General features: G+C 48.3%; 2 protein-coding genes across 9 annotated transcripts in view; one reads left to right on the top strand and one right to left on the bottom strand.

The window, feature by feature from the left end:
• The window catches only part of LOC126571436 (histone demethylase UTY), a 75896-nt gene extending 50056 nt beyond the window's left edge, over positions 1-25840 (bottom strand). For 3 of the 7 annotated variants that reach the window (XR_007607892.1, XR_007607891.1, XM_050229937.1), the window contains exons 1-4: positions 25267-25840; positions 25132-25198; positions 24572-24989; positions 24374-24482 (exon numbers count right to left, since the gene is read on the bottom strand). Coding sequence is in view for 1 of the 7 variants with exons in the window: in XM_050229937.1 (XP_050085894.1) it covers positions 24374-24482; positions 24572-24989; positions 25132-25198; positions 25267-25334 (662 nt within the window). In the remaining 6 variants the exon portion in view is untranslated. Of the gene's footprint in view, positions 1-505; positions 1140-3317; positions 3767-24373; positions 24483-24571; positions 24990-25131; positions 25199-25266 lie in introns of those variants that run through there. The other 4 variants (XM_050229938.1, XM_050229939.1, XM_050229941.1 and 1 more) reach the window with 4 other exon arrangements.
• A 102-nt stretch (positions 25841-25942) lies between these two features.
• LOC126571465 (FUN14 domain-containing protein 1) overlaps positions 25943-26972 on the top strand; it is a 3265-nt gene continuing 2235 nt past the window's right edge. For both annotated transcript variants that reach the window (XR_007607894.1, XM_050229988.1), the window contains exons 1-2: positions 25943-26096; positions 26196-26273. The gene's annotated coding sequence lies outside the window, so the exon portion shown is untranslated. The remainder of the gene's footprint in view (positions 26097-26195; positions 26274-26972) is intronic.

The following is a 26972-nucleotide window of genomic DNA, read 5'->3' as shown; positions in this document are numbered from 1 at the left end:
AACCAGCATACTCAGGGATCGATTTTTCCACACCCCATCCCTCCCGGTTTCTTCCTTCGAACTTCACGTCCATCACGGCCATGCAAGGATTCGCATCCATGGTTGGTGAGGCGCTCAGAACGTTTGCACAACCACACTGGCAGAGCGAAACAACAAACAGAGACGGTGTGGTGCCATGCCCCATGGTCGGCTTCACTAGACCAGACCAGACACACTCCCGGCCTGGCGTGGCAAAAAGAGAGTCAGAGAGAACAGAAAATGCAACTCCCGGTAGCGTAGGATGCATTTCACGGCGTGCAAGCGAAGCGAATTGCCGGCGAAGGTTGCGAAGCGCAATCACAGGTGGCTGGTTCGGTGGCAAGCGGTGGTGCTCGGTTTGGCCCTTTCGATTGCCCAGACAGTGTTGTTGGTTTGTGGCCGTAGCTTGCTGTGTTTCTACCGATTGGTCAGGGTTGGACCTATGGCCAAGGGATGTTGCTGCAATGATTGACCTCTACACACTTACCTCTCGTGAAAGAAATGTTGTCTTTTTCGTACTTTTTTTTCGTCCCGGAACTCGCTTCGTTAACGGAGATGATCTTCTTGCTGGAGAGCTTGTGGGTGAGTAACACAAGGGATGACCCCTACTTTGCCTACTATTTTTTTTTCCTCTCACACTTTGAACACGCTTTGTTGAACACTTTTCCTCTTTCTATTGCTCCTTAGATTTACACACGGCAGTGATGGCGCAGGCAGACGGTATCATCAGTGCCTTTGCTGGCAGTAGATAAGCATCGATGATTACAACGCCCGAAGGTGGCAGTGCAGGAGATTTGTAAAATATTTTTGGAACACTTTTTCTGTGAGCAAAAGCTAGATCGCAACAGGACACACAATGCGCGTCGCACACTCAAACGCACACTTTGATGATATCGTGATTTTCTTGGTGAGGATTTATAAATTATTAATTTAAAGCGCCAGTGACCTGCACTGGCTGAGATTTTTCACAACTCTTCCCTCGGCTCACGAACACACACGGTTTTCACACTGGCAGTGGGGTATGGTGGCCGGCCGGCCGGCCCTGTAACTTTCACACCCTTCTTCTTCTTCTACTTCTTCCCTTTCGATCTCATTCACAAAATCATTGACGGTGGCGCTAGCTTGAGGAACATACAAAGAGAGAAAAAGAGAGAGAAATAGAGAGAACGAAGGGGGCGGATGGAGAATGGGTTAGGGCTGAACAATGCTAAGGGAAGGCGAATTATCCATGATCCGTGAGAACACCGAACGGGACCGAGAGAGAGAGATCGGGGATTTTAATCCCAAAAAAACCCCGCGCACCACCATCACCATCACCAACCCTTCCCTGGGAGGTTGGGAAATTGATTTTCCTTCTTGCTTGCCATCCGTCGTCCTCGTCGTCTTGCTGCTATTCCGGTGCTTCCGTGCGCGCGATAAGAATGATTAGATTTGCACCCTATACACATGATGTACATCATCGTCCCCTCTGGTAGGGTTTGGCGTGTGTACACGAGGGGTGCCAACACCAAGGGTCTTTGCTAGTTCGTCAACGCAAGCACGACGGTGACACAGTTCCCTCCGATAGTCGAACGGAACGACGCCCAGCGAAGATGCCATACTAGCCCTTATATCCCGCAGTGTAGTTTTCCCAGGGTGCAGGACGGACCATTGCACCCCTCCCCTTTTTGGGTGGTGCTTTATGCGGTGTGTCTATGCATTTATGTATGTGTTTGTCACCGAGTCGTATAAATAAAATCACGAAACGTTCAGTTCCGTGTCCTCCTCAGCCCCATCTCATCTCGCTACTTGTACGGCTTCTCGTGTGTTGCCAGAGGTGACGAGGAAGGAAAACGCCAGTCAGCCAGCCAGTCAGCCCGCCAGCTAGCCAGCAAAAGCAAAACAACGCACTTTATTTATAAACAAAACCCACACAACAGCAGCAGCAGGACGCAAATGACAACCCCTTCGTGTACGCACGAACACAAGCAGCCAGAGTGCGAGATGAGCAGAGGGTATTATCATCACACGGATCCGATGGAAATAGGACTTTTCGCCGCACTTTCCTTTTGTGTTTTTGGGGCGTATTTTTATGTAACATTTTTGTTTAGTTTCAAAAACATTGAATAAACACTGTTTGCTTTTTTAGGAGGATGCTGACAAGTAGGCAGACTTTTGCAAAGTTTACTTAGATCGACAACACGCGCAACTGACACATCTGATAGAGAGAGTATCATGTTAGGAGGACAGTTACAAAACGTAGTCTCTGTTTGCACACGGTTGCATATCATATCGAATGTGTGGTCTCGAGCAGCAAGTTCATCAGGACATGGCGCTTCATAAACAAATCGCCCCCTGTCCGGCCCTCCCTCTTATCGCTATTTGCGGATCCGATTCGCCAATTGGCCTGCCCTCATGCACCGGAACGAGAACACACCGCAGCGAATGTAGGTTAGGACGCAGTGCCGTAGTGGAGCAATAAAAAGGGAGCACCAACCACAGCGACAGAGCGATACGCGAATGTTTGTTTAGTTGGCCGGAGGGCTAGATACTATTTATCGACGTTTTTTTTTTCATTTCATTCTCTCTCCCTCACGCCGTACTCTCACTCCATCATCTACTCTACCACGCCCGTCGCGGCCGTCCCACTTTCGAAACAAACAATCATCGTAGTAAGCAGCAATCGGTAGAGGGAATGCGCGATGCGATGATGTTCATGATGGGTATCCTCAGTTGGCTCTGTGTGACGGTGGAGAAGCCGCCCCAAAGAAAACGTTTGTAGAGCGTGAAGAGTGCAGTGAAAATGGAGTCCGAGCGAGGAAAGAAATACGCGAAAACACACACAGAGACAACCGCGCGGGGGCCTCCACCGCACGAACGCACGCACGCACGTACGCGGCCACAGGGGAGCAGAGTCCATCCATCGTAAGGGCGGCGGCGCGAAGGTCTTTTTGTGGTGGAAGGAGGAGTCTCCCCTTTAACGCTTCTTCCGGCCCCCCCGAACAAACACACGCACGCACGCACACAGGGACAGACACACCCCAACACAACACTATCAACACAGCATCGCTCGAAATGATGCTGGTGGGATGCGCGAGTAGCAAGAGCGATAAACGATGACGTACACGATGGTGGTGGCCACGGTTTCCCTGGCGCGAGAGAGAGGGCATCAAGCGAGATACCGTTCTCACTCTCGCAGCAACATAGCCTCCCTAAATTGATGATGATGATGGGAAGCATCCATTTCTATTTGTGGCCCTTTCGTTGTGTCCATCAACAGCAGCAGCAGCAGCAACACAACGGCACCAGCGTAATCTCACCTTTCCAAACACTCACACATTCAACTGAAGCACGCACGCACGCACGAACTACGGTGTCGTAGGAACACACCCCACAGTGCGAGAAGCGAATACAGCTCGGCTTAAAGTGGACACAACCCTTCCACCGCACACAGATACGCAGCAGCACTCGCTACACACCAAACACACAATTTATCGTAGCAGGCCAGATGAAAAATGCACAATATCGTGTGTGCGTGGATGTGGAGAATCGATTGGAGAAGCCTCGCTCGCGTTCGTTCGCTCGTTCACTCCGGTCCTCCGTTTCACTCTCGCTCACACTTCGAACACAAAACTGATTGGATGGAGGGATGGAAGGGGGTGGTATCTCTCGTGTGACACACACAGCACAGCAGGACCAGCAGAGGCCGGGAGAACGCGTCGTCGTCCGTCGTCCGTCGTCTCGACGTGGAACGTCCGTTCGCGCTGGCGCTTCGTCGTGAATTGAGGCGACCGCGGTGAACACTACAGCAGGCACCGTGTCCCAGCGGCCGCCGCCACCATCGCTCGCGACGTCGGGATGAACACCCGAGAGATCGGCCGGGGGCTTGCGCAAATCGGGTACAGACGGCACGGCCACCGGACCCTTTCGTTGGTGTTGGTTCCATCTCGGCCACACGCACGTGCACCGTTTGCTTGGTGTGAGTGAGTGACACTCTGTGCCCCTTACACCCCTGGCTCCTCCGTTCCCATTAGCCCATTAACTCGTTCGTTCTCCACTGTTCGGTTCCCTGCTTCCTCCTCTGCTAACCTGACACACCCGTGCGGGGAGATCAGACACCGCGCACCACAGCCCTCGACCACCCTCGACCCACCATCATCGCGAGAGCGCTTCCGGCGACCGATGGGTACCAGCAGCGCGCGAGTGGTCACGTACGCCACCGGCGGTTCGATCTGCGCGGCTGCGAAAGGGGTTCGCGAACGCATACCACGAAAAGGGGGCGCGCCAGCAGCCTGCGGTCTAGTAGCCTGGTCCTTCCTTTGAACCGCGATGCACCGCAGAATCGTTGACAGAACGGCGCATCGCGCGACCAGGCGGCCTGGGGTTCATCCAGTCCACAGTTCACACGTTAATTAGATGATTAGAATGCCAGTCGCACAATGCACAATTCCAGTGGCCCAATAGAGATGGCAGTTTCATGAAATTCTTCCTGGTCCCTAGGGATATCGCTGGGAATCACTTCTCGCAACACGAGCTTAGAAAAGTTCTAATTCGGCGCAGGACGCGTTCCTGGGGCTCGGCAAGGAACCCGATTCCGCTGCCTCTCAATAAAGGATGAATTCCGGGAAGTCACACATACATCGAAAAAGGGACATTATTCCTGCGGGATCCTGTTGGCTGCCTGTTCATCTTAAGGCTGCTGTGTGGTGTGTGCGCGGTCTGATTCTTGAAAGCTCGTAGCCACTTTTCCGGATTTCCGGGAAGAAAGTTTTATACCCAGAGCACCCCGTGCGGCTCTTTCCATGCCTCTTCACTTCACGGATCTCTTCCAAGCCTTTAGATTTGCTGGAACACAGAAAGGGATCCTTACAGGACCACATAAGATTAAGAACTTATCCCTAAAATCGGATATAAAGATGGAAAGATTAGTCTGTTTCCTTGTATCTAACTACTTAACTTTACCATAAAGAAAAACAGTGTATTGAAACTTCCTTCAAAGTCATATAAACATCTCTTCAGAAGTTCAGAAAGTTTCTAAGCCCCTGGACGCCTGAGCATGTTCCCCAAAACCGGAAAGCACCATAAAATCGATAGCATTGCACCGTACCCCGCGGTGTGGTAATCCATAACGGCCACATGCCAAACGAAAGTGAAGTGAACAACCTTCACGAGTGCTCACGGCCACTGAATCCTCGTTCTCTCGTTCTCTCTCTCTCCTTCGGGACGCCGAATGTAGGAAAAGCCGAGCGGAAATGGCAAAACAGATTTTCCTCTCTACAGGGCTTTTCACATCTGGGAACGAAGCAACATAAGCGAAGGAATGAGGTGCTTGCCCGCCCGTCGTCTATATGTAACAATGTTACCCCGCACCGCACCCAGCGTGCCCACAGGACAACGAATACATAAACATTCCGCCACCGACACCGCATTGGTACTCAGGATATCATGTGCGCGCACACTAACGTACCCCAGAGGTCGGTACACAGGATAACGTTGCCCAAGCAAAACACAACATAAACAATTCCCGGTACAATGGCCGCCCCTGCTTGGATCCTCTAGGGAAATGGGAGTTGGGAATGGAGTGGGATTGAGACGAACCCGGAAAGCTCTCACCAGGAGTGTGGCTCTTCAAAGGCGATACAGACAAGGCTGCGGTTTCAGAACCGTGATCAGCATCAGGATAGGATTTAAGCACACACCCAACACGTGATGACGATGTGCTCGAACTCAAATGACAAAAATTCAAAATCTGCCCAGAAGAAGAATCAATTCTCAACCCTTGGTGTGAACAAGTCAAACCTTATCCTCATCAACGCCGCCGTTGTCGTCGTGGTCGTGGTCTTGTAAGGTCAAATGCATCCGTTCGAGATTAGAGGAGTGGTTGCTTCTAAAACCCCGTCACCCTATCTTATCAGCACCATAACGGCTCTTCTGCAGACCCCCGGAGTGTCACATACGATTGACAAATCTAGGGGACCCACCCGAGAGCATAAGGGAGTTCACGTTATCGCCCCATGCTACGGGCAATGACACGCGGGCACACTAATAATCTCCCAAACCCGGAGGGAGAGAGAATTGCGCCATCAGCATGTCGTACTGACTCGCTTCCTTCGCTTCCCAATGAACAACAACTTCACCGAATCGACCGTCCGGGACCGGGGGTACCAGATGGCTTCTTAAGGAGAGTCCTTCTCATTCGTCACTGCTGTATACAGCAGGCACACCACATTGCCGGTCGTGCTCGACTGTGCTGTCAGCTCCGCCGAGCTGCGGTCATGCAGTAGCAGCCGATATCGATAATGGAAATCAATCATCATCATCTGTCCGTCCGACACAGCTGTGTCGCTCTGTCTTAGACAAGAGCAGAAGTGAGGGGCTAGCTGCCATTCTCGATGTTGGTTGTGTTGCGATACATCTGGATTGACATCTGGCTGATCGGTCATGGATCATCAACCTGAAGATGCATTTTTGGTCGTGAAGTTCGCCACAAACAAAAAGGGATAATTTGTGGAGTCAAAGCAGCATAACTTCTGCCGGTAATGCACTGGAAATAAGAGAAAACTCAATAATTGACACAATCCTTTGTTGAGATAATTTTGCCATACCGTGCAAGGGACACACAATGGTTCTTATGCATTAGTGTGGAATATCGATAATTACAGCGACTAACGAATGCATCTCACTATTACGCATTGGACGTAATACACCGACGCAACAACAACCTGTGGCCTTCCGCTACATCATCCTTTTAGTCACTGCGCCGATACCCCATTTAGACGAACAAAGACCGGGGGGGGGTCGAAGCCTATAATTTTGACCACACCATGCGGCCACAGACCGGCCGGTTGACCTCGAATCGTTTTCATGGTTTCGTGGTGGTGCTGGCAGCTTTTCACCGGCTGCATCCCGGCCGGCACACATAGCATACACATAAATTAGCCAGCGAGCGAGCGAGCCATCCAGTCCGACGAGACGAAGATCGATCGAATCCACAAATACACCTCACGACCTGCACCACACCACGGCACCACAAAAACACCAGATGTGTGCGTGGTTTTTTTCGTAGGGCTAATTTGCGACCGCGAGAAGGCTGCTGCATTGTGTGCATCTCGTCGTTGCTGCTACCATCATTACTACCGGAATAGAAACTGCGAAAGGGGGGACGGACAATGAAACCAGCGCCAGCTTCAGCTTAAGCCACATCAAAACCACAGAACATTGCACACATAATCTGCTAGCGGTAAGGAAAAGAACGGCAAGAATGAAAGAAAACCGAAGCCACCGAGAAACTATAATCACCTCTCCGGAGCGTCGCCGCTTCGGTGTCCCCATCATGTTCTCCGCGTAGCCGGAGCCCCCGGAAGAAGACCGGGCGAAAAAGCAAAGTGGCAAACCGGGAGCCTCCGGACGGAAGGATCGACGGAGGACAGCCGAAGCTGAAGCTAGAACGAGACAAAAGAAAAACGCGATCTCGAACCCGACAGAAGACAAGATTTATCGCCTTAAAGCGCTCAGATGCAGCAGGACGGAGAAAGAAATCGGGTGCGACCCCGGCGGGGGAAGGAAGAGACACTCTTCGGCGTGCACAAGGTCAATGTAATTCGGCAAGGCCAAAATTCGGGGATCGCCTTGGAGGCGGGGAGCTGCAGCACCGTAGACACACGTCTGCTGCAGTCCGTGGATTGCATTCTGGGGCTCACTTTCCGTAGATGATTCTCGAATGTTTTTTGAGGTTTCTATTTTATGTTCTCTGCTCTACTTTTTGCTCTCTTTCCTTTTGATGCTTGGCTCAAAAAAGTTGCTAGCCAAAACCGTACTAAAACATCGACGTTGCTGCATTCTGCTACATCCCCAAAAAGCGCATATAACAGCACGATTAGCGCAAACGGATACCACAAAGGGACGGAGGAGTAGGAGAACCACCTTCATTAAAGCTGCATTAGGGCACGCGAGGACGACGATGAAGATGGAGGACATTGTAAATTTGGAAGAAACCCATATCAAAGCATAATAACGGTGAATCGCGAGCAACGTCAACACGGCGATTTGGTTGTCCTTGTAAATGGTCAATTGAGCGAAATGATTAGAATCAAACGCTAATTATCATCATTAATCCAAAGGATGCTGTAGAAACCCAAAAATGCAGAAATGCAACAAAACAATTATTATGATGTTCTAGACTTACGAGCTCAAATATAGTTTAGAAGAATCCTCAGTGGCCATAAAAACTCACCTGAAAAATTGAGAAAAAGATAATACGATTAATTTCAGTGAAGAAACAAAAGATTACTTAGCTGGAAAAGCATACATTGCGTTCCCAGGAGTGCAACATAGTAACCTGAGCACATATTTCTATCATCAAACTGCTTTCGATCGTCAAACATTAGGCAAGAATCCAAATTAAGCGTTCCCCGTTTCGTCTTCGAAAAAAGCATAAAATGTCCCAGTTGGCAACCGACGTGGCACCGTCCGGCGTAGATAAGGTGGTGAATGAAAGCGAAATTATTGTGGAAAACCAATCGGAACGATCCAGCGAAGAAACCGTTGTGGAAAAGGGTAACTATCCACCGACACTGCTTAGCGTCTCAGCCCCATTCTTGGTCTATTAACATTTGGTTTTGTTCTTCCATCCGCCAGAAGAAGGCCAAAAGAAAAGGAATTTTATGAATAAAATTCTTGGAAAGTCGAACAAACCACCGGTACCACCAAAGGCATCAAACAAATCGAAACCAATACTTGAAAACAAGACGGGTTAGTGCTTTAGGAACTTTAGATAAATGAATTGATAACATTTTGCTCATAATTCGGTTCATTACAGAAGAGGAAGTCGTCCCGAAATGCACGTCACAAAAATTGAACGAGAAAATAGTTGAGAATCTACCAATCAAAGAGGCTACTACGACTGAACCAGCCGCCAATCTGCTGTATGCTTCGGAAAGGATCACGGAATCGGTTATTCCGCAAATCATAGAAACGCAAGATGATGATTTTTCATCTGAAAATGAAATTCCAAAGCAAGCTTTGATAGAGCCACGGATCGACGCATCTGTGATCCTAGAGAATCCATCAGAAATCCATATTGAACCATCCAGAGTGATAAGCACAACGCTCCCAACGCCACTGGGACCATATGCCAATGAAGCAAAGAGACAGAATGGTACACGGAAGGATATGCGCACTCCATCGTACACGAATCTATCGAGAAGGAGCTCGGTCTCATCCAGCACGAGCCGTTCATCACTCGGCGTATCAGCTGCACCATCCAGCTCCTCAATGTGTCATCTGACGGAACTTGCGCAACCTACCACGGTGCATCTCCAGAGCACGTTGGCAAGTTTGCGGCGTCTCAATGCAAACACGGAGCGTGTACAACAGCATCTGAGGGATCTTCGCAATAGGTAAGCCAAGCTGCTGTGTTGATGTTCCTTCATCTAGCATGATCTATTACGTGTTTTTGTACTCCACCAGACCAACATTAGCCCTTAGGGCCAAGAAATCATCCTCGGACACCAATCTCAACCGATCATCGCGGACTACCGGGTCGAAATCTTTGGCATCTACAAGGATCTCCTCACTATCGGCGCCCACCGACAAGCGGGATCGGTTAGACCAACCCGTATACGCAAAATTGGCCGACCGGTTGTTCGAGACACTGGAGAGTAAGTTAACTGTCAAGAATGCTGCGGAACAGTTAATCCTCCCCATGGAGAACGATTACTACCGTGCGGCGTATGCAGGACTGGCGCGTATCTGGGGCCAACCGTACACCAAGTGTTCGCTCGAGCTGCATCAACACCTGGCCGCTGAGTTGGGGCTACTGGCGGAAGCGTTCGTCATGGATTCGACGCGCGGCATGTCGCTTGTCACGCTGCAGCTGAAGCAAAAGAATGGTATATATTTCACGAGCTAAATCCGTAAAAATATTATCCTTTTAATTTCGTAGTAACCAGTTATTCAAAACCTGAATGATGATATAAGTATTTTTTTCCTAAAATATTTCGCAAAAATGCTGCATTAGCGCATGATGAGAACATTATTCCTAGATATGCTGTCATGATTCTCATGCAGATGCAATGTTGACTTCCTGCAAGGACATGACTGGCGCACGAAAGATAATTTATCTCACATAATATTTATCTTGCCGCCTCATTGCGGAATTTCCACGGAGCATAAAACCGGCCATCAACCTACCAACCTTGCTGCACTCCGCAAAGGAACCGCGTTATCGAGGTGGTTTACCTTTCGCTGTAAGAAGCTGGCAATAAATTTCCATTTTGTCGACAGGTGTTGCGAGGGCTGGGCAAAAAGGCTACGTGACATTACGCGTTGGCGCTATGGGAGCGGGGCATGGGAGGAAAAACAGTTTCCCATTCCCTCCCTGGGACGATGAAAGTTGAAAAGAAGATACAAAGCTGCGTGGTGGGCACCGCACTCCCCCGGAGAGCACAGCGCGTCCTTCGGCGGCACTAGTGCTTCGCAGGAAGCTACTGCAGAGGCCCACGCCTATGTACTTCCGTCTCCTGGAAGTTCGCATTCCCGAGATGCGCACAAATACATGCAAGTCCCAAAGGCCGGAACAAGTTCAAACAAGGTACCAAGAGAGGAAGAAACACCAGGAGCAGCCCCCTTGGGGGAATACATTTGTGACAAAAAATGGGCTTCTTCTCCATTCCGTTTATCCAACTCTACCATCCCGTTATGTAGGGGATGGCCGCTCTGATGATACAGGAGCAGGAGTGCCTTCACGCCACATAGAGCTTACACGTTTCCGCATTGGACGCGCTTTTCCCGGAAGGGCTTTTCAAAGCCTGCGAACACACAGCGATTTCCTCCCTACTCTTGGCGTCCAGTACACGTCCTTCGCAAGGTGGCGATGGTAAGAGTAATACATAGCAAGAACTCCCCCTTGGCATGTGGTTTATCAACTAGCAACTACTCTCTCCAAACTATACCCTCCCCCGAACACCACCCCCACAAGAAAACACGCAAAGAGAGAGAGAGACATAGAAAGCGAACGAAAGTAGTGGAAAAGGATGATGGAAAAAAATGGTGGAAAATCGCGATGCAACGACCACATAGCAGCAACAAACGGCGATAACGCGGAAAATGCCCTGCCGAAAAAAAGGAAGGCTACCGGGATACATAAGAAGTCGCACACTTCCTTCTGGAGAAAACTTTTGAGTGCCACAGGAGCGAATCTCAAGAAGCTACTCCACCACTCCGTGAGCTCTGCAAGCATGCATAAGCGTGAGCGTCGCGTGAGTGTGCTGGAAAGGTGTGCGATCCATGGTTTTTCCTTCGGGAAAATTGGGAAACTCCTCGGTGTCCTAGCACCCACGACCAGGGTGGTAATTTTTGGAGTTGCGTGCGGATTAGTCGCATCACGGAGAAAAGTTAGTCGATTGGACTTCTTTATTGGAGACAGGTTTATTGACCCGTCGTGTTTTAGAAGGGGTTGGCTCCTAGTAGCTCCAGCATTGGCGTACACCGGACCAGTCAACAGTCCTTCCGTTAAAGCAGTTACATCGACGATGTTAAGTCGATTCAAGTGGATAGCGAATTACTCCATAAATTTGCCTGACAAACGATTTCACTTCTGCAAGGGGTATGCAGAGTGCTAGCGTACTGAACGACTCGAACACGACCCAACATTTGCATGTTCTCTGGTGTTCTGGCACCGAAGTTGCGTCAAGCATGCTAGACAAAGATTATGGATTTGCTGTCACTGTTACAACCAGCGAGATATGAAAAGTGAGTTTTAATTGATTTGCTAGATGTTTCCTTTTTATATATAAAACAAAATATAAAATGACGCTTAAATTATGTCAGCAGTAGTAAGAAAAATGATAAAAGAACAAGTAAATCATACAAATGATAACAGACCATAAAAATAACAGACAATTGACCAATGGCAAAAACCATTGAAGAAAGGTGTTAAACGCATCATAAAAAGAAAACATAAAAGTAAAAAACAAATCAACAAATCTATGAAGCACTGCGTGCCTCAAAACAGGTTCGAAATTGCTTAAGATAAAAGGCTAGACAAACAAAAAACACCAACCTCATTACTGACAGAATGAGATGCAGAAAGAAAATTCAAATTGAAAACCACCCTTAATAGGGGTGGTGGTAGTCACAGCTCATTAGCTTACCGTGAGCCCAGCACCAGCAGTCCGCCATTAATCACGCGGAACTCATAAATAAACTGCCATGCACATCCCACCATCAAGTAAAGGAGATAAAGAAAGCGACACTTCCTGTTAGTTACATTCCGGCAAACCAAAAACAACAACCCCCCGACGACGACGACGACGACGACCGGCAGGGTTGATCCGTTGGTTCACCCCCGGGCACAAAGTCAAAGGTGCGATTGCACCGATTTACACCCGGGGCGGTCTCCACATGCAGTGCAGCGAGGAGAACCCATGCGGTGAAGATAAGTTGGTTCCGGTCGTAAAACGAACCCTCGCCCGTACTAAAAGGATCAACAATCCGGCGAAAAACGGCGCATACACCGGTCGGTGCCAGACAACAAGGAACTTCGGTTCCAAAATGACGCAGCACACGGCCATCCATCCACCTTCCGTTCTCTGTTCTTTTCCCAGCGCACAAACGCCTTGTAATGCGAATTGGCGAAATGCTACCGTGGCGCGTCTCGGGCGATCCGTTTTTCGGTGAGCAGGTTGTTGACACTACGCTACGGGTTACCGGCTACCGGCTGCCGGCCGGCCAGACAGAGCACAGACAACGCGAAATCGCACCAACACTGAAACACTTCGCCATCGGCAGCAGCACGTGGTTGTCTGCCTTCTTTTGGTTGCCAAATGCGACCGGCGTTCCATGAACCCGACCGGGAGCACCCCACGTGATGCGCGATGCAGTGCGGTTGCGGTACACCGACGGTGGTCTGTGTATTCCCCTCCTTCTACCCCCTCCTCCATCAGCATCTACCGCGCGATATCCGATTAGGAATCTTTCCCCAGTCGTCTCCTAGACGGAGCCGGCATGGCTTTGCATGGTTTTATGAGGTCCTTGCACGCCCCCAGACAGTTAAAGTCGATGAGAAGAAGGACGGCGATGGCGATTGCTGCCCCTCTCTCTCTCTCTCTCGTCTACCGTCGCCAACCGGTGTCAGATTGATGGAATTGTAACAGGGTGGCATCGTCGCTTCACTAGACATAGAAAGGATCAACTTGCTTCACACTCGGAGTGGGACCAGTGGGATCGATTGAATTAATTTTAACTTAACCTTTTGGGTGCACGCTATCCAATTGGTATCCAGCAGAATTGCTATTGCTTGGTGGTCATTACTAGAAATGCTTTCTGAGATCCATTATGACAATTGAGTTAAGGATTAGAGAGCTACATCGGAGAGAAACATTCTTTAACTTCAACATATTTGAATAGATCCGGAGCCACTCTTCTCTTTTGTATTATTCCATTTCAAATAACACTCATTCCAACGGTACTGTAAACCAACTGGAGAGGATCTTTTCTCTCACTCCCCCTCGCACCTTTTTGCAGCAAAATGGAATCCAATTCCCGGGTTCAAACCAATTCACACCGAAATCTGATTACCGAGAGACAACGGTAACAGCATCAGATAGATTCCCCGCTCCATGCGAAACAACAACAAATCACCATCACGCACCTCCCTCTTCCTCCTCCAGTTCCAACCCAACCTTTACATAGCTTGCGAGCGAACGAACTCGTCCTCTCGAGCTGACAGGCACGGGCTGTCGCTATCGCGGCGTTCGTTGGTTTGCATTCGTAATTCCATCGCCCAGCGGTAATTACACTCCGATTACCGGGAGGGATTTGCATTGGATCGTGTGCTCGCCCAGGATTCCCTGTGATAGTGTCCCTGTGATGGCGGCCACGCTGGCTCATGAATCGTTAGTTGAATGGTTTCCCATTTCGCCAACCAAGGCCGGGCCGTTAATCAGGTGAGGTAATTCCGTGTGACAGACCAGCCCAGCTTTCAACGCGCGACCGGCAGGTTGGCTGCCAGAATATCATTACGACCATTTCCGGTTCCGGTGGCAGGAAGGGATTTGCAGGAGAATTAAATTATTCGATTGCATTGCGCGCATCTCATTTATGGTCAACGGACTCTCTCTCTGTCGGTGGCGAAAATGAAGTGCTGATGGAAATGTGATTTTCGAATGGAAAAATCATAAACTCTGATGGTCCGCTGGAAGTGCATCTAATGCTGCACAATTAATCCCCTCTAAAACGCCTTCCGAGCCAGCCAGAGAGTTCGATGACCTGCTATATATTCGGTGGCCTCTACATCAAGTCCAATCAAGCGTTACTGCCCGGAGCTAGAGTTGTTCGCTTGGCATTCCATGAGGACCACGGAGTGCGATAAATCGTTGGGCACCCAATCCTCTACTAAAAAGGTCCTTCTTTCAGGGGGGACTCTCTAGCACCAGGGAAAACTACGATCGATGAACAGCATCATCATCAAGTGGCACAACGAACTAGGACGTGCTAATAGTTACTACGAGGACCAAGTCGACTTGTTCCCCTTGCAAGAATAATAATTGAGTATGTAGAGCTTATTTTACATGCAAGTTGAAAAGTATATTTAAAGTACGCACGATAAGCTATATAGAAAAAAATTATATAAAATTGAGTTGTACTTATTATAAAACCTTTTGTAAAATTGATACAAAAGAAAGAGCAACATAATCGTTCAAAATCGAATTAAATTATCATAAAAAACGAAATGAAAACAACAGAAAACTACAAGCAATCAACGAAAGCTTACCATATTACATTACAATTTGATGAAAATAACCGTTTCGGATTTCCACTCACTCCACTACCCGTAACCTATCGATCCAACGAATCCCCAGTAATCGCCCGGTTTAGCAACACAACCCCTAATCGATAGTGGCAGGTGAAACACCAAACGTCCACCGACACACACCGTGCTCCACTCCCTGCTGGATGTCGGATTCGATATGTTCAGCCTCGTTGAAACACCCTTCATCCATCAAATTTGAATCCACCGACTCCTCCCTCCTTCTACTGGTACTGCAGCTGCTGAAAGCGCATCCCACAGGAACCCACAACACCGGGGAGAGGGCCTCTATAGCGTTTCCGGATGAGCCAGACTACACTAGGCTGCCCGGGGGGGGATTAGTGTTCGATCGTTGATTTACTACGACACGCCGGTAATTAGCGAGCGAATTACGTGGCCACCATTTCAACGCACGACCACCACGAGGGGGGATTCGAATTTTCACTTCGAAATTCCGTTACTTCATGCGGATTTCACACCATCGCGAGGACGTGCTGCAGCTGCAGCCACAAATTGGCTTTCCACCAGTTGGACAAGGGGTTTCTCTGCATGGTTTAGAATGGACGTCGTCCTCAGGGGCTCTAGGGTGGCAGGAACGCCGCAGTTCGTGATTTATTTTGTAATTTCGATTCCATTACGGCATCAGAAACGGAAAAGCAAGAGCCCTGAAGATGGTAGTTACTGGGCTCCAAAAAAAAACTCAATTAGTAGTTTCCCAATCTGACTGCGAATTCGAAAAGAGCGAAGGCATCGCGTCTGATCCATGGAACGATATCATTACTGAATCATTAAACCGCTTCGAAGGTGCAATCTGCGGGCACCTGGGAACAAAGAAAGTCTTGCTTTGCCCTCAGTCTGACAAGAACGCAGCCCCCAAGACAGCCGCAGACAAGGGGCACTTTCATCGCAAACACTCATCGTCTTGCTCCGGGACCGACCACATCGGGAGGAACGACGTTTGGCAAACTCGAAACAAAACATGAAACCAGCAAACTCCACGGGTGGTGGTCTCCTCCCGCTAACCAACAGTCGTCATGTCTCTCTTGCTAACCCTAAAGGCAAATGTTTCGCGCAAACCCTTACCAATCGTGTGTACACCCGCGACGACCGCGGGTTCACTAGAACCACCTAGAGCGAAAACATGTCGAACTCCGCGCCGTGGCCGCCGTGCCTTGCAATGCCGTGTCGTTGGGTTCGAGTTCCTGCACATGACACATACCTTCCACTCTGCACTCCACCTTTACCGGCCACAGTAATTTACGGGTTCTGTTCGCGAGGTTTCGAAAAAGGAGTCCAACGTGTACCTCTTAGCTCCGGCGAGACAGCGAGCCAGTTTAGCTTGCATGAGGTTTTGTGCCAAGGCTCGGCAGAGGCAGCGCATGCAGCAGCTGCAGGCTAGGCGTGAGCTTGGCCAAGGCACACCACCGGGAACTGGTTTTTGGAGCGCACAAGCGGGAACACACTTTCTTCTAGCTGTACGCAGACCACGCAGAGGTTCTATGTCGCACCGAGTTACCGCTATATCTCGCTCTACCGATTGCATTGCAGCTGATTAATTAAAAATTGATTTCACCTTTTGAAGAGACCATTTCAAAAGTCTCGAACACTCTGCCTGTCTGAGTGGTGCGCTGAGTAGCCCTCACGGTCGTTTCGAGTTTCGCATAGAATTTTCGGCGTTTTATGATTTATGCTCCCGATCTACGGTACAATGGCAACCGCCATCACCGATACTGCGAGCGCAATACGATGCGTACGTAAAAGGTTCTACGTCTGGGTTGGCTTTCGGACCTGCCAATCACTCTCTAACTGTGGTTAGCTCGCTGCCTGGCTAGCTGGCTGGCTGGCTGACAGACTGACTGATGTCGTTGTCTTTCTCTACGCGAGTCACGGAGAGGAGGACTCAGCCCCCCGGGCGGCTCCCGGGTAACCGGAAACCGGAACAGAAGCTATGGTCCAGAACCAGTCGTCTGGCTAGCAGCAGCAGCAGCAGCAGCAGCAGCAGTCGTATGTCGGGAACGTAAATGGCAAACGTTATTCGTCCGTCTGTTACATGTCGTCGGGTTTTCGGTGCTACCATGGCCCCCCCGGTCGTCCCCATATCATCCGTCGGCGATCTGAGCATAATCCTTTTACAGCGTAAGTGGAAAACATTGAATCATTGGCCAGTGTGGTTGCGACACAGAAGCATATCCAGCACATCGGGTATTTCCGGGAAAGGAACGGAAAGCGGACGGCCATCAAGGCGCCATCAAGGTTCTTTATCGAGATGCAAAGTACGGAATCGTCGCTCTTGCCAGTTCTTGCATAAATGAAAAGTCATAAACCATGGTATGTTTGGGCGAGAATTTGAAAAATCAACCAATAGTATAAATAAGTTAGAATGTTGCTGTAATGCCATAAGAATAGGAGACGTAAAACAACACATTCCCGTCTCCTACTGAAGCGTATCGGTAAATAATACTTCATTAGCATCAGACGAATTGGAACCCTTTCCGTGTTATACGAAATTATAGAAAAGCGCGAACATTGATAAAAAAAACCGGAATAAGCAATACTCAACGAACCTGACCGGGAATCCGTCTGACGCTCATCTCATCGACGTCGTATCAAAAACATCAGACGATTTCCACGATGATGCCCGTCTGACTGACCACCGGTTGTACCGTTCAAGGGTTTCTTCTCGCGGGGGAGGATAAATGAAAAGTCCAGCCAAACAGTGGAATCCAATTCAAACCACCATCGCAAGCGTACCGCTCGCAGCTAATTGAGGACCATTTGCAGGCATTCCGGAATGGAATCACCGGCACACTGAATACATGTATTCATATGAGACTCGTGGAGTGCCCAGCGGTGGGATGAATTATCTCATTTTCCATTACGGAAAACCCCGGGCAAACCTGCGACCCGTTTGTCGTTGGTTTCATCTGTTGCCAACCGTTAGAGGTTTACTGCTTCAGCCTGAAGCCCCGTACAGCAAAGATAATGGATACCCCGTCCGTTTCCAGCAGGAAATGTGTAACCCTTCGCTGCACACAACAATAATTGGCCGCACTGGTTGGCAGGATGTCTGGAAGGATTCGTCCTTTCGGAATTATGGATACCTTCCGTTGAAACAATGTAAAGGACTCACAAGAAACCATCTCTAGCCGGAGCAGTGGCCATTCTTCTCACCCGGCTACCATGATAATGAGAGTTGGCTTAAAAGCTATCACAATCCTGTTGACCGGAGAGGAGGAATTCATTGGTTTATCGTTCACTCGTTCCAACGACGACGCACCATTCGGAATAGATCCATTAGCTCCGGCACCTTCCACACCGAGCCGCATCCTGGCGCGAAATGAAAACGACATAAATCAGGACGCGTCTGGCCGGTTTTGGTGATCAGCATCAGAACCCCGGTCGATAGCTGACCGACACCCTTCCTTCTGCTGTAATCTTACGAAATCCCCAACCTCATTGCATTTACTTCCGCGTACCACTGCCACCGTCTAGATGACGGATTTAATTGTTAACTCCGGGTGGTAGCGGGATTTAAGCAAACAATCGCCACAGGACACCGTCCGGTGATTTGTTGCACTTGTTCATTGCGCTGACAAGGGGCGAGGAGGAGGCAGCTCCTGCTGTTTATGCTAAATGCTAAGAAGGATGCAAAATTTAATTAATTACGGCTACATGATTAATGCGCTTTAAAAGAGGAGGTAACGTTTTAATGTTTTCTGTCGTTCAAAGGCTCTCTGTCGCTCTCAGTATTTGAATGTTTCCATCAATTAAATCCTCTTGACCTCACGCTTTTCTTCTGTTTGACGTGCTACATCGAGCTCGTGCCCATCAAATTCCATTTGCAACAGCTGCAGGCGGACAGCTTCCCTTTCAAAATGATCCCCAGACGGATCCCGGAATCGGGTGCATCGGAAAACTCAACAAATCAATTCAAACACCGCACACGGTGCACTACCATTCCATGAGGAGTGCAACGATGCACCGAGGCCGGTCGGGGGAGCCGAACCGAACGAACAGATGCGCTCCTCTCGGAGTGATAAACGTGATTCGTGGAAAACGAAAGTAATTTCGGACGTTCGCGTTCTGCGGAAACGGAAGCGCGTACTGTGAGTGTTTGTGGATAAAAACCAACCACCAACCAAACCAATGCCACGATTGGCCGGCACACACAGTACAGCTGTCAATGCCGGTGGCTGGACCATTAAACCGGCGGCAACTCTGTCAGCTGCTGTCGAAAGAGCAGCAGTTCTGACGGGTTTTTTGGTGGATCAATATTGTAGCGAATGAAATGTGTTTCTGGGATGGAGTTGCAGTTCAATTTTAATGGTTCTTGTTGATATGATAATACATTTAATCAAATGAAACTGACAGAATGGAAATTGTTATGGTAAATTAAAGTATCGGTTAACTAAACTAAGAAAGTAGGATAAATCTTGCAAATTAAACAAAGAAAGAACAACAAATTATAGTACAAACAATACATAACTAAATGCTTAGTGAAATCATTTTCCATTTGATAAAGAAACAAGCATAAAGTACACATAAACATTTAAATGCAATGAACCGAACATTAAAATGGAAAAAATTGCACGAGACACTTTTCCTCGTGATCGCGTGTCGCGCCGAGGTTTCCAAAACTGCAACAAAACGATACACACGTTACGTGTGTTGGCAAAGATAAGAGCCACAAAACTGAAGCAAACTACTTCCCCAATCCAACGTAGTCCGCAGCCCCTTCCCTTGGGTCGTTTATTTACTTTCTTTCGCACTCATAAATCCATCCATCCATCATCATGTGCAGTACAATGTTCCCCCAATGCCCCGACGTAAAGGGTGCACATAATTGAACGAATTGGGGGGGCGTCGGACGCGTCCTAAACGATCGTTATCTTTCCCATTTGCTGCACTGGGATGCAACTTTAAGCGGAATATTCCATTCCAATCCCCCCACTACCACTCGAAGTGCATTTCTCCGTCGTCCATGATCCATGATTCCGTGACCGGGAGAAATTAGTAACAGCACACACAACAAAATGCGTCTTTAATGCACGCCAATGCAAATGCCTATGGCATATCTTGGTGGCAGCTATGGGCGCCCTGCAGTCGCGTGGTGTTTGTTTAACGATTATGTGGCTCGATGGCTCATAATTTAATCTTTCGCACCGATCTCCCCTCCTCCATGGTCGTTTGGGGTTTCCTTATTGATATCTCCAGGTAGCGCCTTACAAAACGAAGTGTTAACAGAGCAGAGGCAACAACTTTCCCCCTCAAAAGTGAAAAATTAAACAGGGAAAAAAGCAAAAAGTTGACGGGAAACCGGAAAACGAACTTTTTTACTTTACATTAAGCTACCGTCCGATTGCATGATACCGTCGCCATCGATGGACTAAGGACGGTGGTGTCAAGGGGCGAGGTCAAAGCGCCATTTGTTGACTTTGTCGTCTGCGACCGGGCGCCCCCGGGGGGGAACACAGACCACCAGAAAGAAAGGGGAAGAAAACCAAAGGCAGTGAGTGCAGCGAATGAACGCATCATCATCCAGCATGATGAACCACAACAAGCCAGCGACGATGCAAGCGATCCGATTCTGTGCTGGTCGTGGTGGCCACCGTGGTGGCTCCTTGTGGTGTATCGGAGAACTCCCCGAAAATGTAAAAAAGAACCTTTCTGGTCCACCTCTACGCCATCACAAACACACGCAACACCGACCAGACGACCGGACCCGACGAGACCAGACAGCCACCGCCGTTGTCGCCACAGCCATGACGGGTCCAAGCGACCCCCCGCCCTCGTAGCATGGCCAGCATTGGATGTAAACGTGAATCGTTGGTTCTTTGTGTGGTGCTCCTCCGCTCCTCACAAAAAGCTTTTCCTCTGCAGCACGTGAACGCGCGCTGGTGGAAGATTAGAACGTGCGTGTCCGCGAGGTAGCCACACCAGAGGCTAGAACACACCAGTGGAGAACCTGTGAGCTTTCCAGGGGCCACGGAGAGGCATGGTTACATCGAGGGAGAGAAAAAAATAAAAGATATAAAAAAGGCCAGACGTCTGACGAGTCGCGCGGGGTCGTTGCCACTCATGTTCGTAATGTTGCTTTCCCGGTTTCGTGTTGTGTGAACAGACGCCAACCGAAGAAATTTTTGGGGGCGATTGGGACACAATGTTTTCGGAGAGCAGACAGATAGAAAGCAACTCGATCAGAAATAGTGCTTGACAGTTTGGTGAAGCTGAGAACTATGTTTGCTTTCGAGGTCTGTTTTATTTGTCCTTCTCTCCCAGAAGGGCCAGTTAATCTTCTGTAGATGCATCACAGAACTGAAGAAGAAGACGAGAATCATAAATCACCTCACTACGACCGACGATAACCTATCCAGCTCTCTTGTTCTGGATGCATCAGCGCCCAATCAGCATATTGTATTCCCTAGGAGGACATTAGGACGAAAAAACTAGGGCTTGACCCCTCACCCCGGTCACGCACTAATGCTGATGATTAATTTCTTATTTTCCTATACGCCAGGGAGCTACTGGGTGACCGCTGGATTACCATGATTGAACACGTGATGTTCCGTGAAATGCATTTCATTGTTGAAATCAATCTTTTGCATTAAGCACAGGCCTTCCTTGCTTTGTAAGATATTAAACACAAAACGAACGATCTCATCCTCAGCAGAAGCAGATAGAGCAGGAAAATCACATTTAACAGCGCAATAGGCGTGACGGACGTTAGCTAGGGAGCATAGCAGATCACCTCCATTGCACCATAAATTCCTCCGCATTACACCCTTCCGATGCAAATGGCTTATGGGAAACGTTTATGGAGCTCGCATTGGATTGATTCGACAATGAGAAGGGCCCTCAGAGCGCAACCATTCCGACTGTATATTCCCTCCATAAAATATATAACAATCACCGCCTACGGGTGTCCTCGATCTAGGGTGAGACTCGATCGATCATCCGGTTGAACAGGGAGAAAGATCAACGAGCAATATAAAATTTAAAAATTTACGATCACTACCACGCAGACGCACTAATCAACGAGACGCAACGAGGCAAGAATTTATGTTTCTAGTTTTTTCTTAGACAATCATTTTTATCGAAAGTTTGCCGAAACATCGTTGTTCAGCATATCCGGGGGAGGGCTGATCTGTCCGAGATAGAGGACAGCGAATGATTTACTCACTATCGACATCAATCAAGGGAAATCATCCCATCAGCACCGGAAATAGACAGCAACATACACACATGCTGGGCGCGCAATAAAAATAAACATCCGAAACATTACGAAAGACGACCTCGCCGTGCCGCTACTGGACTCACGCTGGACGCAACCGGATGAAAGAATTCGGGCAGGATGTAAGCATATTGGAGAAGGGCCAATAGAAATGATTCCCTTCCTAGTAGCATAAATTCTAGAACTCCCCCACGGCCCTCCTACTCCGCCCACCGAATGGCTCGATGACTCACTCTGCCGCGGTCGGTACAACATCGAGCGCAGGTGAGATGAATCTTCATTTTCTTATGCTGGGGTGGTCGGAGAAGAAAGGGAACTCCTTTGAGGAGGAGCATTCGTATTCGTGCGTATATGTGTGAAGGGGTATATGTTGGTGTGCATGCAACAAGTCATTGAACTCATTACGGAGCAAGTTCATCTCGGTGTGTTCCATCCAGAAGGGAGGGGGCGGATTCGTTGATGGCCTCGACGCCCTGTGGGCCACGATGATGATGAGCCGCTGGTTCTCACGTATCTTCTGCCATCTTTCCTCCTTTCGTTCGCTTTGGCCAGCGAGCACACGCAAGTTCTGGGGTGACCGCAACATAAGCCAAAATGGGCCGGGTTGTACGAAAGCGATGGGAGGAAGTAGCAGTTCTAGCGTACTATCCACCCTCTTCTGCCCACTGAAAGATGCCAGCGGGCAGGAAATAGCTCACGTGATGAGCATTCCGACGCACCAGCCAGGGGCAGACCACGCACTCCGGGGAAGAGAAACGCATGGATGGAAGCTAGATTCGATGGGGCAACTAGAAGAGCTGGCCAAGGAGGATCGAGTGCTGGTTAGGGAGAATAAGAAATGGAGAAGAGAAGCAAACGAACCACAGAACGAAAGAAGGTGTTTCACTGTGACGAAGGCATAGAACCCGTGGAGTGGGGGTTTCGAGGCACCAACCTACATACCTAGGCGCAGCAAAGACAGAGCATAACCTAGTCTAGAGCATAGCATAGGTGAAGGCACAATCAACCCCCTGCCCGGCCCGCTCGTCGTTGGTTCTAGTCGTTGACTTCTCTTCGGTGGACGGTTGAACTGGTTTTTTTTTCGTTGCTTTGCTTTCTGTTTTCTTCTCAAACCCACGGAATTCAAAAGTGTTCATCGCTCGCGCAACGTCACGAAGGGGTTCTAGCAGCGTGAAATCACTGGTCAACGCAAGTTTAGCGGGGAAACAGGGGACAAAGTCACAACATGAGAAAGATAAATCGAGATCATCCCATGGTCAGAACTTGGCATAAAGTTTCTAGTTTAGATACAATTTCTAACAATTGATTGAATAAAAACGAATTATCTTAACTTATTGCTAGAAACCCAAGGTAAAGTACAGGTTTGAGTAAATTAATCAATCTTCTTGCTAACGAGCAAAAATCGATAATATAAAGAGAGACATGACTGCGCGATAAGATTGCATGAGTTAAGAAGAAATAAAAAAGGGATATTTGCATCATATTAGAAGACTAGAGAAGATGAGCGTATTTCCGTTATCTTCTGCTCGTCCGCCCGATATTTGAGTTATCGTTTGTTCACATTAAGTAGTCAAAGATGGGAGTCAAACAATTAGGAAACATTTGTCGATAGAAAATCATATGCATAATACGTAAAATGTTTCAGTATGTCTCTCAGCTATCGTTCACAATTGATCATCATCATAGATTTAAAGTGATTATGCTATAAATATCAAAAATATTGCAAGAGAAATTAAATATAGCAGAAACGACCCTCCTTGCAAAATAATGACAAAAAATTGGACTCATTGGTTGTAGCACCGAATAAATAAATAAGTGTGATTCTCGACATATGAATTATGTCTTAAAATTATGCTCATATCTGGCAATTCGGTTTTTCGCTAAACAAGATCCGCTTCTACAAACGTCATGTAAAAAATAACAAGAAAAAAGGATATCTTTTTGAGCTTTATTGTTGAAAAATGTAGCATGTAGCTCGTGGATATCATCACGTACAAAATGACAAAAGCTTAAATATGGGTGTTTAATACCGATTTTGAATACAACAGTTTCAATTCAGATTTGGCGAAGCTATTGGGCTTAACGCATCCGATGAACTAGCATAGTAACGTCGCAATAATATTTTTAAAAAAATCGAAGTAATCGATTCTAAATCAGAGAAGGATTCGTTAACCAGTCTCTAGAGTATCAAACAAGTTAATCGCTCTATCTGTTTCAGACAAACCAGTGAAATATTTTTAAGAATGATAATAAGGAGTTTGAATATTATCCCATCCGTTCCCGATGAAGCGTAGTATTGGTTGTAATCCTTTCGACAGCATATTCACAGTACTCACCATCTGAACGCATTGTAGTGGAAGTACACCAATCCTAATCCATACAGGAATGGTGCATCTCGCCAGTGGTCCGCTTTTAAGGCATAGTATTTCTGATATGCCGACAAAGCTAGAAATAGCGAAATACGTTTATGGATTAAAATGCATAATCGATGCTGCTCCATTCCCTCCGCACCGTCAACCGAACGCACTACCCACCTTTTTCGTAATCCTCCAGCAGCAGATGGAAGTGTCCCAGTTTGCAGTACGTCTTCGGGTCGATATTGATATCCTTTTCAAGTAAACTATCCTCGACCGACTTTTCACTCTCGTCACCTGCATCGCTACCCGAAGCAGGCTCGGTTTTATCACCATCCGTCTCATCTTTTGCCCCGTCCGCCGCTACCGGCCTAGCCTCCGTATCGGACATGATTTCCGCCGGGAGATTTTCATCAATCTTAACATCCACATCGCACAGCGGATTGCGTTCTTGCTTGATTTTAACCGCGCACTCTTCGCCATCCACGGCACCATCTGGTGTCGCAGCAGCATCCTTGGGTTTTTCACTTTTGTTCTCATCCTGCGCCTTCTGTTGATTGTACGCTTGGATCAGCATACGCTCCAGATACTTAACAGCCTACAAAAGTGATTGCGAGAAAAGAAAAAGAAAGCTTTTTAATAAGATGCTACTGTGGTGGCATCCGCGAGGGCGGACCAACAAGGGGTGGAAGGGTGTTCCGTCAAAACAAATCTTTAGAAGTTCAAGGTTAATGGCGTACCTTGAGCACCAGCGCCTTCTTCTTGATGTTTTCCGGTGCCGAAAGCTTGAGAAATCCATACTGGCGGCTGAAATCAGGGAAAAGAGGGAGTTTTAGCATCCGGCAGCGGGTGATACGGTGGCGATCGTCTTGTACCTGTCCAGGGAAGCCAGCGCCTGCAGTTCCTGGGTGGAAATGCTGAATTCGCCACACTCGAGGATCATCCTGTGAGGGGGCGATCTTGCGACTAGCCGAAGGGCGCGGGCGGACACACAAACACACACACACGTACACAAAAACGGATACACTAAACACTAAACACTAAACACAAAACCACTAACAACAAAACACGCCGAGCACCGATCGCGGCTACCGGAACCGCCCTACCACCGCATCCTGCCTTTTAAGCGAAAAAAGGCGCCGTGTCCTGGTGCACACTCTGGCCCCGCGGAAAACGATTCACCGAAGATCGACCGACGCGCGGAAAAACCCGGACTTTTTAGTTAAACCCGCCCGAGCATTTCGTGATAACGCGTAGGCACCGCTGGGCGCTGTTCTGCACTTTCTTGGCCTACCATTCCAACGGGATCCACGACCAGAGGGTAGTTTGTTGGTCTAGTACATGGAATAGAACAGAAAGGTGAACATTTTCCCAAGTTTTTACTGCGATTTTACGCGGAAAAAGCGATTTTACCGGTGATTTGTAAAACTGTAAATTTTTTAAGCCCATGAAGCATAAATTGGTACAGTGATGGTCGATAAAATAGCAACCTGCAGCGCATAAAAACATGGAATTTTCTTCAAAAATCGTCGCAAACTGTTGTTTTGATGTGAGGTTAGAAATCGCTGCGTAAAGTGGGTAAAGTTAACTTTTCTCAACTCCGCGATAAAGATAAAGGTGATACGAGCTAATTAAACACGCAGGAAGACCCGGGAAGCTGCATTCGATAGGCGTACTGGTGTGAATCCTCGTTGAAGAAATCAAAGTAAGCATTGCAAGCGAGTTTTCTCGGAGTCCCAAATTGAACCGTGTGTATTTTCCTCTTTTTCCAAATCCTCATAATCCTCCTACCAATCGTGCCAAGGCGGAATCATAACAGGCAAAAGGACTAGAGTGAGTTTACTCACGCGAACCAAATCGCGGCTGCGGAAAGTGTTCAAAGGTGAGTGAAAAAGGGCATTCCTTGGGTCTCAACAGTCCGTAGCACAAAGTAAACTACAATTCCTCCGGAGTAGCTAAAGTAGAACCTTCCAGTGGCCCCAAAATTCCGAACGCCTACCCGCGAGTGGCCTTCGATGAGGTCACGATGGCGTCGCGGCTTTTCCGTTCGCCCCGTGCTGCGCGATGATCTAACAACGAACGGGGAAGCTTCCGTTGCCGGATGTTCCGTTGTGAATGGATATCATTCTTCGTTCTAAACCATTCTTCTTGTCGCCAATATTACGTAATGAGACGATTTTTACACCACATTTTGTCTCAGTTTTGCATACTATATACGTGTATGCGTGTTTATCTAAAAAGGATCAATTCTGCAGGAATCCTTTTCTAGATTGTTGTTGGGTGCCGCCTTACTGCCACCCGTGTGCATCGATGCATGGTAAAAATAGAAATTCCCGCAGCAAATAGAAAGTGATTCAACGAGAGACGAGTGGAGCTGGCCAGCTTTTCATTTTCGTCCAAGGTAACGCCACCCCATACGAAGAAGCCTCAGCGAGATGATCAGCTGATGATATCTAAGAAAGGCGCAGACAATGATAAAGCAATTTTACCCCTCGTAAAGACGGTCGCTTCTGTGGTGCCGGTGGGACTACAGATAAGCAATCAATATTTGTTCTTGCGTCAGACAGAGGCTGCGTTTATC

Source organism: Anopheles aquasalis, chromosome 2 (genome assembly GCF_943734665.1).
Source record: "Anopheles aquasalis chromosome 2, idAnoAquaMG_Q_19, whole genome shotgun sequence".
NCBI classification, from domain to species: Eukaryota; Metazoa; Arthropoda; class Insecta; order Diptera; family Culicidae; genus Anopheles; species Anopheles aquasalis.
Note: the sequence above shows the minus strand (reverse complement) of the source record. Positions and strands in the feature narration are given on the sequence as shown.